The 19,910-nt window shown below is 46.7% G+C and overlaps 2 protein-coding genes across 2 annotated transcripts; one reads left to right on the top strand and one right to left on the bottom strand.

Moving 5' to 3' along the window:
- Window positions 1–367: 367 nt before the first annotated feature.
- Window positions 368–1,981, bottom strand: LOC109733085 (3-ketoacyl-CoA synthase 5-like). The gene is made up of 2 exons (XM_020292286.2): window positions 632–1,981; window positions 368–442 (listed from the first exon to the last, which is right to left on the bottom strand). The coding sequence occupies exons 1-2, from the start codon at window positions 1,979–1,981 to the stop codon at window positions 368–370; spliced, it is 1,425 nt and encodes a 474-aa protein (XP_020147875.1).
- Window positions 1,982–16,859: 14,878 nt separating this feature from the next.
- LOC109733089 (3-ketoacyl-CoA synthase 5-like) lies at window positions 16,860–19,043 on the top strand. The gene has a single exon (XM_020292289.3). The coding sequence runs from the start codon at window positions 16,860–16,862 to the stop codon at window positions 18,291–18,293; it is 1,434 nt and encodes a 477-aa protein (XP_020147878.1). The 3' UTR covers window positions 18,294–19,043.
- Window positions 19,044–19,910: the final 867 nt, after the last annotated feature.

Here is a 19,910-nt window from a genome sequence, read left to right as displayed (position 1 = left end):
AAACACGATAACCCAAGCGCGGCATACAAAAATTGAAACATCATTGGGTCCATACTCTAGGATGCACTTACAAACGGTGACATAATTCAGCAACAAAGTACATAAGACTCATCGAACACCCGCAAACAATCTCCTGCATGGATTTAGTCCTCTCTGCGAACGGCTCCTCCCATAACGTATACCAAACCCTATCTGCCAAGAATACAGGTCGTAGAAGTTACATGTCTCACACAACGAGTCCCTAGAAAATTTACCAATTTGAAGTGCCACTATTTTTAGTGTACTCTTTGGGATGTCGTCCCTCAATTCAAAAGATGCTCATCTGTACAACCACATAGGAAAGTAGGGATTGATTGTTTTTATTACTTTATAAAAGCCCCACATCGTCATTGATTTCACTAGTTTTTATCCACCCGCTAATGGAACCCCCCATCACTTCATCTTAAAAAACATGTGTATCCAAGAGATGTGCCTGTTATTTGATTAATTATCATATTACTCCCCCCTCCTGATAGTAGATTACACAGTACAAATACTCTTACTTTAATCTATTTTTGGAGATATCCTTTGGATAATGATTGATACAGTTACCCCAGGGTCCATCCGCACTGGAAGATGGTTGTATACAGACCCAACTAGCCGTGTTGCACTCGTATCCTGCACCAAATCCAATCATCCACACCCGATCATTTTTCTTCATCTGTCCTTTAGCATCGATGTATGCCAACTCATACCACACCGATGTGCTCAACTGGTTTCCAAACCGATGTAGTGTCATCCACGATGGCTCGACATGCTGGTCAGATAGTTTGAGGCCATGTTGTACTGAGCTGATAACTGCCGGACCACCTGCGTGGATGCAGAAATGCTCAAATGTAACACAAAAGTTAGGAATGTATGGTCTGATCTTCCTCCAATGGGGCATCTTTCTTGCCATGTTGAAGAGCGAACACTTAAGAAGCTCTGATGTTAGTAGCACGTAAGGCCCGGTTGCCATGATATTGGCCTTCAGTGCGTCTCCAGCAATAACAGTAAGATCTTTAGAGAGAGTGATGCCTACGTTGCCCTTCTCGTCTTCCTCTTGATACACACATCGGTAGGCAGAGTTGTTGGCCGCGGTGATCGTCCGCGTGAAATGCACAAGCCTAAACCGAGCCTTTGACCTAGAAGTCGACAACAACTTTGCCACTCCTCCTACGCGTAACAAGATGTTAGACAACACCATGGAACGCTTATTCCCCGAATAGTAGGATGGCCCAATTGTCTCTGTCGACACCACCAACACATGCAACCCCCGAGGCATGACCTGTAGCATGTTGCTCGCGAGCCCCAGTGCGATCATTGAAGCTGAGCATGCCATCCCAGAGAGGTTCATGACACGAATATCACCTCGTAACTTGTATTTGTTCACAATCATGTCGGCGATGGATGGTACCGGGCAGAACGCGCTGCAGTTGGTGATAAGACCACCAATTGCATCACGTTTGATGCAAGTCTTGGCCAAAAGGTCATCGATTACCGAGAAGACGACCAACTCTGCTTCACTGCGTGCTTCATCAAGCCCACAACATGGCTCTATATAGTGATGTACAGGCGGGACACATGTCTCATCGCTCATGCCTGAGCGCTCAAGAATAGTAGCTATAAAATTGACAATAGAATCATCAAGCAAAGAAGAGAGACGTGCATGCTCGAGGAAGGTTGCCTTTGTGATTCTTAAGTCGGAGTTTGGCCGGAAGCAAGCGTAGTCAACAAGGTATACAGTTCTAGAATGGAGTGCAAGGTACAAAGTAGATGTGATGCTCAGTAACACTATGACAAGAAGTAAGTGGATGGGACAGATAGCAGTGGGTTGGGGCACAATCTCGGGTCCGGCAGCAAGCCATGGTGCAATTTTCTTGGTGACAGTTCGCAGGATGAGGGTGTTGGCAGTGCAATTGTATAGCAATGTGAGGCGCCTGAGACGAGACTCTGAACTCATATTGTTTGGTGGTATCGTTTATGTGCCTGCAGAGGTGACCGACGAGGATATATAGGAGGGAACTCTAAGGGTGGGAGATTTTTATGCAAATGAAGCATCCATGTGCTGTACTTCGTAATCGTGTAGTACTTCTAACAATTTAAGGCTCCAACTGTGAAAGTGTCAACTGCAATGTCCTTGGACCTTATCTCAAACGAACGTTTCTCTGGACTCAAAATCTTGTAACAACATATGAGAGAAATACTTAACGTCAAAGGCTCATGCGGCATCTAGCGAGATCAATGAACTTCCCAATAGTAAATGAGCCATGATAGTACGACATGTACGGACATTCATCCTTATAAACTCACACACATACATCCTATCTCAACTATTAATATCTTCGAAAAACTGAGCCGGCAAATCTTCAATTGTGTAAATAATCATAGGCACCTTGTAGTCGAGGGGTGCACGAGCATGAGCAAAAATTCTAAAATAATTTCAGAAAAATACGAGTACACATGCTAAGATTAGGACTTCAACCCCATGGGCTGGTTACACCACAACCACAAGCAATCAGTTCACTGGCCTAACATTATTCATGTTGAACATTAGTGTAGCACATGTTTTTTGACAGCACGCTGCAGGAGCAATGCCGTTTTAAGCAGACGTAAGAACAAAGATACTGAAAATGACAAGGTGGTCTATTTGTTTTCTTGCATTTCCTATAGTTCACATCAACTTCTTTTTGTAAAAAAAAAAGTACATGTTGTCGATTATCAACCACAGAGTCTAGCAAGATGCACCCTTTGCGCGGTGTACCACTAGATATTGCATATTACCAACCAACTTCATTTTCCCACCTAATTTTGTTGGGCCCAAAAGTGTATGGCTTGTATGCTAGTGGTAGTTACCTTCACATGGCCGACCCAAATTTATAGGTCCACAAGAGACAATGGGTGATTTGTTTCCTCTTCTGCTAGCAATCCTAAAACCAGGGCTTGACGGCGATACAGAGAACCACAATCACCGTCGAATATACATTCGGTCTCACCACTAGGAAAAATCTTATACACAAAAGCTTACCAGTAGCGTTGGTAAAAAAGAGGCGCTACTGCTACCTACCAGTAGCGCGGTGTATAAAAGAACGCTACTACTATACAATTAGCAGTAGCGCGGCCCAGGTAAAAAGCGCTACTACTATAACTGCCACACCGTTGCCGGCAGGCTAGGTTTACTAGTAGTGCCGGTGTACAATCGGTGCTACTGCTATTGGTCTTAGCAGTAGTGCTCTTCCTGGACTCGTGCTACTGCTATGGGTGCCTTATCCTCAAATTTTCCTCCCCCGCGCGTCGTCACTCTCCCCCTCACACTCTCACTCGCATCAGCCTAAGTCCCCCGCGCCGGTCCTCCCCCGCCGGCCGCCCTCGCCCGCGCCGGCCCTCCTCCCCCGTCGGCCACCCTTCCCCGCACTGGCCTCCTCCCCCGCCGGCCCTCCTCCCCCGCCGGCCGCCCCCCCGCGACAGACCTCCTCCCCCGTGCCAGCCGTCCTCCACCGAGAGGTACTCCTCCTCCCTCCTTGCTCCTCCTCCCTAGTTTATTTTGAACCCTAGCTAGTTGAAAAATGTAGGTTAAATCTTAGAATAATGTAGTAGGTTATGATCTTAGGTGTTTAATCTTAGGTGTTTAATCTTAGAATAGTGTAGTATGAACCCAAGCTAGTTATGATCGAACCATGTTCAAAATGTAGGTTTTTAATTAGGTGTAGTAAATATAATTTAGGTATTTTAGGTTTTTAATCTTATAATAATGTAGTATGAACCCTAGTTATGATCGAACCATGTTCAAAATGTAGGTATTTAATTAGGTGTAGTTAATAGAATTTAGGTAGGTGTATTTAACAGAATTCTAGGTTGATTCGTTTTGAAGTGGACATGTCATATTTTGAACATGTCATATTTTGAACATGTCACATTTGTTGTTATTTTTTTAGTTAAAGCAATTATTCTCGCATCGACGTCGACGATGCCTATCCCGCATCCTCGTCGTCGACTCGGCGGAGGAGGCCTGCTTCATCAGAGGGGTCATGTCCGGGACTAGGCTCTGCCGGGCTGGTACTGGGAGGTGCTACCTTCCGGGGGCGCAGCTTGGTGAGGAGGCAGCCCGTCGTTGACCCGAACCTTCGTTGGTGGCGGTCGCGTGGGCTAGTGACGGTGCGGAGGCTTTCGTCCCCCGCGGAGGTGGTACGTCACCGTGTTAGCGGGGAGGACGAGCACGTCCGTCGCTACATGGTTGCGTTGGTGGGCAGGTTCGTCAATACCTGGCAGGTTCTTCAGGGATCTCACTGGAGCTATGATCCTGTGATGGTTCCTTCTCTTTGGGTGTCCACCGCCCGCGCCGATACCCGTTGTTCGCTAGGGTTTTAGCTATATTAGTGATGTTATATGTATGATACTATTCGAGATGTATTAGTGATAATATTCGACGATGTACGGACACAAGAGATGACTTAGTTTTGCTTATTGAATGCATGCTAATTTCAATACTAAATTATTTTATGATTTAGTTTTGCTTATTGAATGCTCAAATTGGAGAACTACTCCTATTTTGAATGCTCAAATTGGAGAGGACTATGCAAGGCGTATGCATTTGATTAGTTGATAGCTTATAGAGTTTCACTAAGTCCTAAGATGAGGATAATAATGTTTTTGTTTATATTTTGTTTTTGCAGAAATCAAGGAGCCCCTCCATCATCCCCGTCGTCGTCCCCGTCACCGACCCCCTCCGACCTCGAGGTGAGACCAGCCAAATCTCCATGTCGATATGAGTCCTATAAGATATTTTGAAATGTTTTAGTTCATATTTTCAACCATTGAGATGCAATAACCATCAAGTTTGAATGCTCATATGATGTAGATATTAACATGTATATCTTGTGTTGCTCAAATAGGATATGTGTTTGCCCAAGTGGCCGGCCATGTTTGTAGGTAACACCTCCGAGTGGCCTATGTTTTGCCGGAGTGTGATTAATTTCCGTTCCGGCAAATTTCAGGCGCTCGATATGTCCTTGTTTCGCAAAGGTCATGCTGGATTTTTCTGTGAATTTTGGAATGACTTGTGCTAGAATATGTAGGAAATATCGAGTGGCCTGGATAGAAAGATAATTAAATAACATTTCGAGTTGACTTTAAGTCTGTCGAGGCTCCATACATGACAGTCAACAAATCAGTGAGGGAGAAAGTATGCACCATATATGAGAGATGAAGAATCCCGACTGTTGTCGTGGGGGTCATTTTTCCTTCTTCTCCTTGTGCTAGACCGTTGTTATGCACTAGGGAAAGGAGGAATAATGACCATCACCGACAGTCGAAAAATCCCGACTGTTGTCGTGGGGGTCGCTTCTCCTTCGTTCCCGTGTGCTATACATTTTGGTGTAACGCACTTGCGAATGAAAGGAGGAGCGACCATCACCAACGGTCAAATGTATACACCACGCGATCTGAGATTTTTCAAGAAAAGACTCGATAGACCGATAGTCAACCTGTGATGAATAATAATGATCTAATTTAGTTTTTGTAGTATATATATTTAATTGTACAAGTTTAATCTTTGAATTATGAACATAGGAAATGTCGTCGATGTCGTTGTCGGACGACGAAAGTCTTCCGGTGGAGTGCAACTGGTGCGGCGATGACCGGGGTCTATGCGACAGGCCTCACCTGGTAGAAGGTCGGCGCTTCAGCATTAAGCTCCAGGAGACCTTCGATGTTGAAACGGTACGCAACGACGACAAGTGTTTTTTCGTAATTAAGCACGACTTCTGCTTCTTCAACGTGTCATTTTCGTCTTTTACAATTCGACTAGCTTATCCCACGCCATGCAAGACGTTATGTCTTGAAAGGATGGATTATGAAGATCATGAAAGTATGGAAACAAAGATAATTCACCTAAGGACCCATCATGGTATGGATTTTGATGTAAATCTATACCATTCTGAGAGCGTAACCCATTTTGGTTGCCTGAATTGGGAAGCACTTTGCAAGACGTATGATTTTCATGAGGGTATGCTTGACACCATGGATCTTGGTGATCCTGACATCGCCCAAGACAATATGGACATTTGGGTCCTTGTTGATACGCTTCCAATTCTACCGCTATGTGAGTTTCTCAAACATAGTTATTAAGTAATTTATATTGTTTATTTTCAAAATAGTTGACAACTTATTTTCATTAATAGCTTATTTTCATTCTTTAAATAATGTGCGGAAGATGGTAGATAGAACCTACTACACCGATGGCTCAGAATTAACTTATCAGGAGAAAAATCATCTGATCTCAGTTATTACTGATCTTGAGAATTACAGTATCTATTATCAAACTCCTGCACATTATGGTCAATACGTGCCACTAGTGCACGTGTTGAACTACGGTAACATCCATGGAGATGTCATGGTAAGATTTTTTACTATTACGACATCGGTGCATCTTTTGCATAAATTCTTCTAAAACTGAACTACATTGCTAACTACGAAGTTATTACTATGTTTTTCAACAGAAAATCCCGAACGATTGTGTTCCGCATCTGATGTTTCCGACAGGTCGCCTTGATGTTATGAGCTTACTGCCAGGTCATCCTACGCATCACTGTTGTTCATACCGGATTTCTAAAACCGATGGAGACATGACAATCAAAGATTGGAAAAATGTATGGTCAATCGTAGGGAGCTACTTGGAAGGAACATTGTGCGAAGCGCAAGAATTGGAGACAGGATAATATCCATTCTCCATAATGGAGAGTCAGAGCCTATATTGCTTTATGCTATTTTACCTAAGAGAGTGTAGTAGGTCCTATATGAGAGGAGTAGGTCCTAGGTATAATGTGTTATTATGTGCTACAATGTGTTAGAGTTGATGATGAGGAGGAGGAGTTGTGATTATGACCAGTGACCAACTTGCTATATGATGTCTCATTGACGAAAATGATGATCATGAGAAGTTTTTATATGACATTGATGTATTATGATGATAAGTTGTTAATGATATGATTATGATGATGATCATCATTATCATGATGATGATGATGATGATGATGATGATATCATTGGGTGAAAGAACAGCGGATTAGTTTCAAGTGGATGGATCCTGAGTGATCAAGTCATGGATTATCATGATAATGACTTGGTCACTTAGGATCCATCCACTTGAAACTAATCCATGGTTCTTTCACCTAGTGATTTAACAACTCAGTATGATGTAAAAACAATCTCTAAATTGCTACTGTATGAAAACTTATATAATGTTGTATGAATATGACATAAAACAAAAAAGAAATAGAATACGGAATAATAGTAGTAGCGCGGGCATAGAAACACGCTACTAGTAATTAGCAGTACTACTTCCTGCAAGAAGCCCTACTACTAAGTAGGTGTAGATGTAGCACGAGTAAACCGATGCTACTGCTAACCTTTAGTTGTAGCGCCATATCAGTAGCGCGGTACCCCGCGCTACTGCTAGGTCAAAAACCAGCGCTACTCCTAGGCTTTTCCCTAGTAGTGTCTCCTTGTCACCGGCTGCCATCTTGTCGCTGAGAGGAGGATGCATCATATTTTTAGTGTTCTTCTTTGTCTTTCTACATGCCCTTCTAGTAGTGGACATATGCTTTTATGAATAAAATAATTCCGGTCACTCATATTGTTGTAGTGACATCAAGAAAGACAAGTGTGTGTCCTCATCAAACATATTATTTAGATCTAATGAGTTTATGTCAATGTCTCGTCTTACTATTATTATTTCACTAGCAAATATGCCCGTGCGTTACAACAGGAGAAGAAAAATATAACAGATCTATACCCAATAAGTATTGCTCAAGACCCCCGCAACCTATGCGCATAGTTTCAACATAGAACCTCGCCCATGTGGCCAATTATCCTCTTTCCCGCCCTCGCAAGCCATGTCCACATGATCAAAACACATCCGAACGTGGTAATCTATTACCTAATATTAAAAGACGAAAGATTTCATAGTTCTCCTTCCGTCACCCTTTTACATCCTTGATTTTGTGTTAACCATAAAGATTTACGGCTGAGGTTTAAAAGAAATATGTTGTTTGGCTGCGTGCAACGATTCCACCCGCATGATGCCCGCGTGGGCCTTAATGTGTTTTATATGGCCCAACCAAAGCAGCCCAACGTAGAATCGCTTCGCCGTTTCGTCCTATGTCGCTTTCCTTTTTTGCTTCGGTCGCTCAGCATATCCCCGTTCTCGATATGTATTTTGACAACCGAATCATATCGTCCGGCAGCCCAACTCTAATACAAAAAACATAGAAAAGTGGGCCTTCATCCATCCATCCACCATGGCTGCAGCAGGCGGCTGCATGGTGGTCGGCCCTACCTTGGATGACGGCAGCGGCAGGCGCGGCACGGCCCTGCTGTATCGGGAAGGGCGACGGCTGCGGTCGGCGGCGGCGGCGGCACGCTATCGGGCGTCGGATCGGCGGTGGCGGTGTGGAGGGTCTGGTGGACTGCTCGGCGTGCCTCCGCTCAGATCTGATCTGGCCGGTGCAGCCGGCGGTGGTGGTCATCTCCTCCATCAGAGGTGGTCGACCTGAGGCTGGATGGTCACATCTCGAGATCCGTCATCTAGTCCCGCTACGAGTCGGGAAGACATAGTTGCCGGTGAAGACCGAGCTGATGGCAGGCGATGGTGGCGTTCTGCACCGTTACCTTGATGAAGGCATCGTTGTGTAACTACTGTCGACCCACTTGTGTTGTTCCGGGGGAAACCCTAGGATCTGGTCTTCCAGATCGGACGATGGCAGCACAACGGTGTTGTTTCTCTATTGGGGGCATTGTTTGTGGAGTGGCACTGGAAGACAGAGGTAGGAGGTGGAGCGGCTTCGTCTTGCACGGAGCTTCGGTGGAGATGTCAAGTCATGCCTGGCCGACAGGCGCTATGCTATGTCATGCCTGCTCGACAGGTGCTATGCACGACAGATCTTCTAGAATCTTCGCTTCTGGATGGACGAGCACGGGGCAGTGGCGCCGTTGGGCGCCGTGGTGGCGTCGTCGGATGGACGAACTAACAAGGATGATGCGGATCTCTCTTCTGAAGATGGGTCAGCGGTCCGATGATGATGGCGGCGTCTAAAACGTGTGCATGTGGCGTACACTTTAGGTATGTTGCACCGGCTGGTTCCAATACATTATGTGGATGGATCGGTCACGACACCGGGTTTTAGATATGGGGAGTGAGAGCGCTCCATACTATTGAGTTTTGTAGGTGTGAGTGATGGCTTTGGGTGGCTTGATGTATGTTCTTGTTAGACTTTTGTTGAATAATGAATAAAGATGACTGTATGCATCAATTAATGTAGATGCCGGGGTTTTTAAGCTCCTTTTGTTGAATATTAGGGACTGCATGATGACCAACCGTGAAGCAAACGCTGAAGAAGCTTGTTGGCAAGTGCGAGAGGAAGACGGCTTGAACAACCGTGGCCTTGCATTTTGTGATGATTCGTTTGATATTCTTTCTTCGGGAATTAGGTTTGCATATTAGGGTACCCGACATCCTCAAAGAAGCCCGACCATGGTCAGTGTGACGCCCCCGATTTGACCGTACACTAATCATGCACGCAAATGTGTACGACCAAGATCAGGGACTCACGGGAAGATATCACAACACAACTCTAAAACATAAATAAGTCATACAAGCATCATAATACAAGCCAGGGGCCTCGAGGGCTCAAATACAAGTGCTCGATCACAGACGAGTCAGCGGAAGCAACAATATCTGAGTACAGACATAAGTTAAACAAGTTTGCCTTAAGAAGGCTAACACAAAAGTAGCAACGATCGAAGAGGCAAGGCCTCCTGCCTGGGACCTCCTAACTACTCATGGTCGTCGTCAGCGGCCTGCACGTAGTAGTAGGCACCTCCAGTGTCGTAAGTGTCGTCGTCGACGGTGGCGTCTGACTCCTGGACTCCAACATCTGGTTGCGACAACCAGATAGAAAGGAAAGGGGGAAAAGAGGGAGAGAAGCAACCGTGAGTACTCATCCAAAGTACTCGCAAGCAAGGAGCTATACTACATATGCATGGGTATATGTGTAAAGGGGCATATCAGTGGACTGAACTGCAGAATGCCAGAATAAAAGGGGGATAGCTAGTCCTGTCGAAGACTACGCTTCTGGCAGCCTCCATCTTGCAGCATGTAGAAGAGAGTAGATTGAAGTCCTCCAAGTAGCATCGCATAGCATAATCCTACCCGGCGATCTCCTCCTCGTCGCCCTGTTAGAGAGCGATCACCGGGTTGTATCTAGAACTTGGAAGGGTGTATTTTATTCAGTATCCAGTTCTAGTTGTCATAAGGTCAAGGTACAACTCCGGGTCGTCCTTTTACCGAGGGACACGGCTATTCGAATAGATAAACTTCCCTGCAGGGGTGCACCACATAACCCAACACGCTCGATCCCATTTGGCCGGACACACTTTCCTGGGTCATGCCCGGCCTCGTAAGATCAACGCGTCGCAGCCCCACCTAAGCACAAAAGAGTGGTCAGGACGCCGGTCTAACCCTATGCGCGCAGGGGTCTGGGCCCCATCGCCCTATGCACACCTGCACGTTGCGTACGCGGCCGGAAGCAGACCTAGCCTAGTGGCGTTCCAGTCCAATCCGGCGCGCGCCACTCAGTCGCTGACGTCAAGAAGGCTTCGGCTGATACCACGACGCCGGGATACCCATAACTACTCCCGCGTAGATGGCTAGTGCGTATAGACCAAATGGCCAGACTCAGATCAAATACCAAGATCTCGTTAAGCGTGTTAAGTAACCGCGAACGCCGACCAGGGCCAGGCCCACCTCTCACCTGGGTGGTCTCAACCTGCCCTGTCGCTCTGCCACAAAGATCCACTTGCGGGTACTCCTACGAGCCGACCCGACTTTAGTCATCACATGTGTCATGTATAAAGTATATAAGTATATACCCGTGGTCACCGCCCAGGTGATCACGGCCCGATAGTATAGCACAGCAGACGGACAAGAATGTAGGGCCACTGATGGAAAACTAGCATCCTATACTAAGCATGTAGGATTGCAGGTAAAGGTATCAACAGTAGTAGCAAGGATAGGCTATGCATCAGGATAGGATATCGAAAAGCAGTAACATGCTACACTACTCTAATGCAAGCAGTATAGAGAAGAATAGGCGATATCTGGTGATCAAGGGGGGGGCTTGCCTGGTTGCTCTGGCAAGTAGGAGGGGTCGTCGACTCCGTAGTCGAACTGGGCAGCAGCAGTGTCGGTCTCGTAGTCTACCGGAGAGAAGAGGGGGAAGAAACAATAAATACAATGCAAACATAAGCATGGCGATGCGTGACATGACAATGAGCAGTGCTAGGGGTGTCCTAACGCGACAGTAGGTGGTACCGGTGAAGGGGGGGGGACATCCGGGAGGTATTCCCGATGTTTCGCGTTTTCGGGCAGACGAACCGGAGGGGGAAAGTTGCTAGTTCGATAGGTTAGGGAGGTGTGGTGGACGAACGGACTGCGTATCCGGATTCGTCTCGTCGTTCTGAGCAACTTTCATATAGAAAACATTTTCATCCGAGTTACGGTTTAAAAGATAAGAATTTTCAAAGTTTATTTGAATTTCTGGAATTATTTTATTCAGCAAAAATGAATTATGACGTGAGCATGAGGCAATGCTGACGTCAGCAGGTCAACAGGTCGGCTGACCAGTCAAACCAGACAGGTGGGTCCAGTGGGACCCACATGTCAGCCTCTGTTAGTCTAATACTTAATTAAACTAATCTAACAGTATAATTAGAGGGGTGGGCCCCATATGTCAGTGAGTGATTAGTTAAAATAATTATTTTTATTTATAAAACATTTTCTTTTTCTTTTCTTTTTTTATATTTTTGCGGCGGGGCCCGCATGTCAGTGACTGGGCCTACCCAGTCAGCAGTTGACTGGGTCAACCCAGTCAACTGGGGCCCGAGGGGGCCACTAGCAGGGGCACTGGGGTGGCCCCAGGCCAGCCACGTCGGCGGCCGGCGCCGGAGCAACGCCGGCGACCAAACGCACGGCGGCGCGGCTCGGGAGGGGTACGGGTTTCACGTACAGGGGGTCTTCGGGGGCGTGGCTGGGCGCGTTCGACGCGGCTCGGCGTCGCGCGTCCAACTGCGGTGGTCGGAGGGGCTGGAACGGTCGGGGACGACCGCTACGAGCTCGCCGGCGGCGAGGTGCTACGGGCGTCCGACGGAGGCTGCGTTAGAGCGCGCGAACGGCCGAACTAAGTAGCTAGGCGGGTGCGGCACGGTGCGGTCGGGCTAGCGGGCCTACGCCCGTGACCATTTGGTCACCGGAGACCCGCCGGCGGCGAGCTCCGCGGCGCGGCGTTCGGGCGCGCGTGGGGGAGCAGCTACGGAACGCGGGCGAGCTAACGGAGAGGGGGAGGAGAAGCGGGAGCTCACAGCGGAGCCGTAGGGAGTGGCAGTGAGCTCGGGGAGGGCGCGGGGTAGCCGGAATCGGCGACGATCGACGGCGGCCGTGCGGGGAAGACGCGCTCGGGGAGGTCGGTGCAGTGGCGCTCGGCTCGTTCCCGATGGCGTAGTCGACGTAGTCGACGGCGGGGAGGCGTTCGGGCACGTCGTGGGGGCAATCGGGGCACGGTGGCCGCGAGTTCGACGGTGAACGGCGGCGAGCACGCGCGGGCAGAGGGGATCGAAGGGGAGAGGGAGGTGGATCTGGCGGGGGAGAGGCGCAAAGGCCGAGGGGTGAGCGGGGGCGAGTGGGAGAGAGGCCCGAGGAGGCGGGGGGGAGCTGGCGCCCTTATCCTCTCCGCGTCGGTGCCGGCGAGGTGGTCGGGCGGGAGCGCGCCCCTGTTCCGACCCCGGTCGGGGGAACAGGGAAGGGGACACGGGGGAGAGGTGGGCTGGGCCGGGGGGTCGGGGGTGCGGCCCAGTTTGGGCCGGGGGTTCGGTCCAGATGGGCCACGGGTCCAGTGGGGGGGGGTTGGGCTTCTCCTTTTTTTCTTTTTCTCTGACTATGTTCTGTTTTCTGTTTTCTTTTTATTTGTTTATTTTTTTTCTGTTTTATTTCATTTAAAAGTATTTAGGTATTTTATAAAAATGTGTTTTCTCCACCATAATTACCAGTGTAATATTTGGCACCCACTGAACATTTTTGTTTGAGTTTTTGAAATTTTTTATTTTTCACTTTAATTATATTTGAAGTTTGAACTAGGAGTTTGAAAAAGAAGGTGATTCAAATGTGATCAGCCCTGTTTAGCAACATGATTAGCTTAATCACAGGGGGTTACTGTAGCATGATTCTCAGGGTGTTACAGTCAGCCAGCTAGCTTACCTGGCAAAGCACCCCACAGACGCAAGCCAATAGAAATGCAATGTGAACGTTACGCTTCTTTCACTTGTGTTCTATTAAGCGATAGCAGAGTAGTAAACATCTCAAATTGCCCAGTCCAATTATAGGTGCTAATAGGTAAGATTTTCCTTTTAAATGTGGATTGTTTCTATCTATGTAAAATTGTATGAAAATGATCAATTTAACTCAGTCCTGTCTACAGCCAAAGAACGTGCCAATTCCTTGCCTCACTTCTTGGCCATACCCGGAAGCACACGCGCCACCGCGCACGCGAACACAAATAGGGTAGACGCACGGGCGTACCTGGTGCACTGGAACAAGGCTAACCACGGTCGGACGGTTAGCTTACCAGGCAAAGCACCCCACAGACGCAAGCCAGTAAAAATACATTGTGAACGTTAGGCTTCTTTATTTGTGTTCAGTTAAGCGAGTTGTCGCACTGTGTCATGGCTTCTCGTCGCTGTGTCCTCTTGACCGGCATGGTTGAGCATAATGCGGCCACGTAGAAAGGATGGATAGGTCTTAGTCCAAATAGAAAGGCCGGGTTTTGGGTTTCCCTAGCCGACCAAATAACGACATGGAAAACGATCATCATTATCTGTCATTCATAAATGTGTAACAATGAGGAAAAATATCCTTAAAATAGTTTTTGGTTATTCAATATTTTTCAAAAACTTGTTCAACACTTTAATACTTATTCAACATTGTTCAAATACTTATTCATCATTTTTTAGTACATATTCAACAACTTTCAAATACTTGATCAACATTTTTAATACTTATTCAACAATGAAACATCCCGAAGAGGCGATGCAAACCGATAAAGACAATGATATACAAAAAGAAAAATGAAAAAAATCCGGAGAAGAAAAAAGAAAAGAAAACGGAAAAAAAGAGAAAACCGAATACAATAGAAGAAAAAGGAACAAAATAAAAACAATTAAAACAAAGAAAGAAACGAAAAAAACTTGTGAAAAAGAAAGAAAAAACAAAAACTAAAAACAAGGATAAAACAATGCGAAACCGGCTCTATTAACCTTAACTAGTTCACGCCCTACACGGAGCCAAAGCTGACCTAGTGTTTAGGAGAGTGGCAGCTCAGCCAGGATACCCGGGTTTGAATCCTGGTTTCGCCGATTTCTCTTCTTTCTTTCTTTTAAACATCCGCTAAGAGGCCGACCCAATAGCTACAACGTGGATACATTCGCTTCAGCGAGACGGAAAGTTTTTTTCTGAAAGATCTAGCATCGCTGGCATTCATTGATAATAGCAGGAAGCAATAAAAAACAACAAGGTGGTGAAGGTCCTAAGACCGGAAGATCTGAAGATCAAAAGAAAAAAAATCAGCCCTAATAGCTGCAGGACAACACTCCATATAATCCATCCTGGACAACACAGCTCCAAGTCCGACGGTGAGCTATGAAGGAAAACTAGGCAAGGTTGATATCATGAAGGATCACCGAACGAGCCATCTGTCTCGCGTCATCGTATACCACCGGCCCCACCACGGCTTTGACTTCACACCAACAGACAGTCGAGGCACTCCCATGGACACGCCGGAGAAGAGGAAACGACTACCACGACCAAGGCCATGCCTTCGACATTGCTCACCACTGTCATCGTTGCCACAGAAGCCATCGTGCACGTTCAGTCATAGGAAGCACCAAAGAGATCAAAGTCTTCAAGACGACGCCCTAAAGAGGGGAACAACGTTGAAGATGACGCCACCGCCCGACCCTGCAGCAGGATCTGGGCTTTCACCCGAAGGACTTGATCTGGGAGCAGAGCTGTGAGATTCCCGACGACGCCTCCAAGGAGGATAGCGACGCCCATAGGCGCCGTCGCCGCCGGCCGGCCAGCACCGGCCAGGCTTTCACCTGGAGCAGCCACTCCCACGCAGTAGGCCAAGGTCGACCCGTACCTCCATAAAACCGCGCACCCCCCACACAGCGAGCATGCCACCGCTGTGTAGGGCGACCAGCAAGCCTCCACGACGGCGGGCCAGCAGAGACCAGATCGGGTCCTGAGCCCCGCATTCGACCGTGGCCGGAGACTCCGTGCTCCAACAAGCGGCAACAGGGCACCACCACCTACCATCAGTGCCCCTCCCAGGCAAGCAACACAGACGGCCTAGCAGATCCAGGCCCCCCGCATTTGGCTGCCCCCTCGCGCCCCTGCGCGGCCACGCCCGCCGCAGCCCTCCCATGCCGCCTCGCTCCCTCTAGCACTGGATCCCGCGCACCCGAGCCGTCGCCATGAAATCGAGGCCCCTGGCCTGAAGCCAACCTCCTCGGAGCCGCCAGATCCACGGCCTCCCAGACACAGCCATGTTGCGCCGCCCTACACGCACCTCCCCGCGCTCGAACGCGGTCGCCCCTGCCCGTGCGCGCACCGGCGTGGGAGCAGCGCCCTGGATCCCGCCGATATGAGCAGCCCGCGCTGCCGGAGCTCAGTCGGGAGGAGGAAGTGCGCCGTCGCCACCTATCCGTGTGGGCTTTGCCCGGCAACATCTGCCGGCAGCAACGATGGGAAGATGGCCGGCGGATCGGCGCTGGCGGCAGCTAGGTTTTCGTACCCTGGCCGCCCGTAAGAGCGACCCTAGGAACGGCTATCGCCCGCGAGACGGAAAGTTGCACTCGCGTAAGGCGATATATAGTCGCCGCCCTCCATGCCTACTGTCGCTTCCTTCCTCTGGTCGGCCATGGATGCCACCTCCTGAGTCGAAGGTCCATGTTGCCGTCGCCGCCTGAGCTGGTGCATGGGGTGGCGCCTCAGTACAACAGGTGAAAGATGAGAAGACTACGTCTAAAGAAATAGATGTACGAGGGTTTTCTAGCAAAATAACAATGTTATGTGTCAACATAGGAGCGAATTGTACAAGATACGAACCTGCGAGTCAAGTTCATGTACCACGGTTGCATGTTTTTCAAGTTTTTGTATTAATTTGTTCTCACGGGACAAGTTTTTCTATCTGGGGCACAATTATCTCGTAAAAGGATTGTCGCAATTATTTGTTATTACTGTTAGAAACATAAGAAAAATATTTATATGCAAAATAATGGTTGAAGATGCAACTTTGGAAATGAATCAACGCCCATCCCAAAGAAGTGAAAAATGTGTACATGGAATAAAAATAAAATACTTAGTACTATTGATGCAATAGGGATGACGCCCTCGCATTTGCGAGGTCCACCCTTTTAGTTTTACAAAAAGATGTTGTAAGCTATAGAAAATGTGAGAAAACAAATAGCTTGATCACAGTAGTTTCTTATGTCCGCGTAATAATCTGAACGAGAATGCTCCCGCAGCTTGATGTGAAAAACATGGTTTGCACTAATGTGCAACGTGAATAATATTCTATGAAGTAGTTGAGAAGTAGGCATGGAAGGTCCCGTACGTAGTACTATAAAGTACAGCATTGGCCCTTGTATAAATGCCCCCACCCTTCGTTGCCTGCTTCTATATGTATCGATCACCTCTGCATTCAGCATTCACATAGACTACATCACCCAATAACATGAGTTCGCGGTCTTCTGTCAAGCACTTCAGATTGCTATACAATCTTTCAGCCAACACCCACGTCCCTCGAATTGTAATCACAATGGCACTTGCAGCAGGTGTCCTAAAAATAGTTGCACCTCAACCCGGAGCTATTTATCCCATCCACGTACTTCTTGCCATGGTTCTACTGACCATCACCGCAAGTATCTACCTTGCACTCCGTTGTAAAACTGTATACCTTGTTGACTACGCTTGCTTCCGGCCAAGTTTCAACCTAAGATGCCCAAAGGCAACCTTCCTCGAGCATGCACATCTCTCATCTTTGCTTGATGATTCTACTGTCAACTTCATAGGAAATGTTCTCAAGCGCTCAGGAATGAGCGATGAGACATGTGTCCCGCCTGTACTTCACTATATAGAGCCATATTGTGGGCTTTACGAAGCACGTGCCGAAGCAGAGTCGATTGTCTTCTCGGTGACCGACGATCTTTTGGCCAAGACATGGATCAATCGTGATGCGATCGGTGTTCTTATCACCACCTCAAGTATATTTTGTCCGATACCATCTATTGCTGACATGATTGTGAATAGATACAAGTTAAGAGGTGATCTTCGTGTAATGAACCTCTCAGGAATGGCATGCTCTGCATCAGTGACGGCAGTGGGGCTCGCAAGCAATATGTTGCAGGTCATGCCTTGGGGGTCGCATGCATTGATAGTGTCAACAGAGACCACTGGGCCGTGCCACTATCAAGGGAATACACGCTCCATGCAGTTGCCTAACATCTTATTCCGCATAGGTGGAGTGGCGAAGTTGTTGTCGACTTCTAGGTCAAAAGCTCGGTTTGAGCTTGCACATGTCACGCGGATAATCACTGCGGCAAACAACTCCGCGTACCGATGTGCATATCAGGAGGAAGATGAGAAGGGCATCCTAGGGACACGTCTCACTAAAGACCTTATGGTTGTTGCTGGAGACGCACTCAAGGACAATCTCACTACAAGCGGGCCACTTGTACTGCCGACAGTAGAGCTTCTCAAGTTTTTCCTTTTTGACATTGCTGGAAAGGTGTTCTATTGGAGGAAGATTAGACCATACATCCCCAACTTCTGTGTTGCATTTGAACATATATGCATCCACGTAGGTGGACCTGCGGTTATCAGCTCAATACAGCGTGGCCTCAATCTATCAGACAAACACGTTGAACCGTCACGAATGACACTATATCGCTTTGGAAACCAGTCGGCCGCATCAGTGTGGTATGAGTTGGCATACATCGACGCTAAAGGCCTAATGAAGAAAGGCGACAGGGTGTGGATGATCGGATTTGGTGCAGGGTACGAGTGCAACACCGCTAGTTGGGTGTGTATACAACCATCTTCCTGCGCGGATGGACCCTGGGCTAACTGCATCAATTGCTACCCCGTGGATATCTCTAGAAAAGCTTAAAATAAGAGGATTTTAGGTGTCATTTACTATAAGCGGAGTGAGTAGTGTGATAAATAACATGCACATCTCTCCGACACACAACAATGAAGAGGTGGGGGTCCCGTTGGCGGGTGTATCAAACTTAGTGACATAAATAAAGATGCAGGCTTGTTAAAATAAATAATAAATCCCTACTTTCTTTGTGGTTGTCTAGATGAGCATGTTATGAGTTGAGAGGACACTCCAAATAGTAGTACAGTGGCTATATCTACATTTCACTATTCTATACCAGCTCGTTTGGCACCTAGCTTTTCATTTCGTTTTGTGGAAATGACATGAAAACATAATCCTGAGAGGATTTCATTTGGTGGGATTTGGATTCCATACCCAATTTTCTTGTTTGGCTGACATGGGTTTATGAAATGAAATGAAATAAATGTCATGTGCTGTTTGGTTGCTCTGAATTATAATCAGAAATAATAAACGTCCAGAACTCCATCTATAGGCAGCTAATAAACCCAAAAATAATAATGCACTTTTTCCCGATTAATATCATAATTAACCCAGGCAAGGATGGGTCATGTCTAGGGTCTAGAAGGCACAAATGCATCATAATTCAATCAGACAAACATGGTTCAGATCTAGAAGGCACAAAGGCAATATAATTGACTCATAACCAAAAAAAAATCAGGGTTCAAAGCTTGAATTAGCCAAGTTCTGGACAACAAAAGAATACAACTTGCCATCATAACCTTTAAGACCATAAAAAAAAAAAAATTTGCATCAAGACTAATTTCTTTTCATTACATTTGCTAAGGCTTGAAGAGGCATGAATTTGTGGCTTGCTTATTGTCCTACAAATGTGATGAGGTGTGTAAGAAAACTGGCTAATGTAGTTAATAAACGTGAAGTGTGCAACAACAAACACCGGACCAATATTTTAGTTCCATCCTGTAAAAGCATCGTAATATTGATCACTACTACTTTGCTATAAAAAGCACGACTACAACAAATGAAGTTGAACAATGTACTACGAGCTATAATGTCTGTATATAAAGAGATGGCTATTTATAACATACTTATCAAAAGAAAGCCAACTTTGCTGCAACTTATAGATAATTATTACAAGGAAGTAGTAATTTTCTAAGGAAATTCCAAGCCAGACTGTTGCGCTTAGTTCTAAAAGCTCTCCCTGAAACCCCACTTTAGATTACATATCTTGGGAAATTTGAAGTAAGAGTGCTGCTTACCTAGTGGGAAAAATATAGATAGTGCTACTCCGATAAGACTGTCCTCATTCACAACAAGGGAGAAAATCAGCAGATTTTAGCTCATACCTTTTAATATTTAAGGGTTACTGATAAAAACAAATTCTTTTATTCTTGTGGGCAATGTAATGTATCAGTTACCTTATCTCCCAAATCTTTCTGAAGGTATTATGCATTTATGTATTTTATGTTTTTCTCAGTTTGAACAAATCAACCAAAATGAGAATGAATGCATATCAATAACTGTGGAACGACGGCAGTCTAGAGACTTGGTACATGATATATCTAGTAAATAGAAGGCAGAAATAAATGCATGTCACAGAGAGTAAGCAACTCACAGTTAAGTCCCTATTACAGTAGTGCTGAAATT

Source organism: Aegilops tauschii, chromosome 7 (genome assembly GCF_002575655.3).
Source record: "Aegilops tauschii subsp. strangulata cultivar AL8/78 chromosome 7, Aet v6.0, whole genome shotgun sequence".
NCBI classification, from domain to species: Eukaryota; Viridiplantae; Streptophyta; class Magnoliopsida; order Poales; family Poaceae; genus Aegilops; species Aegilops tauschii.
The sequence above is the reverse complement of the archived record's forward strand: the minus strand, read 5'-3'. Positions and strand labels throughout refer to the sequence as shown.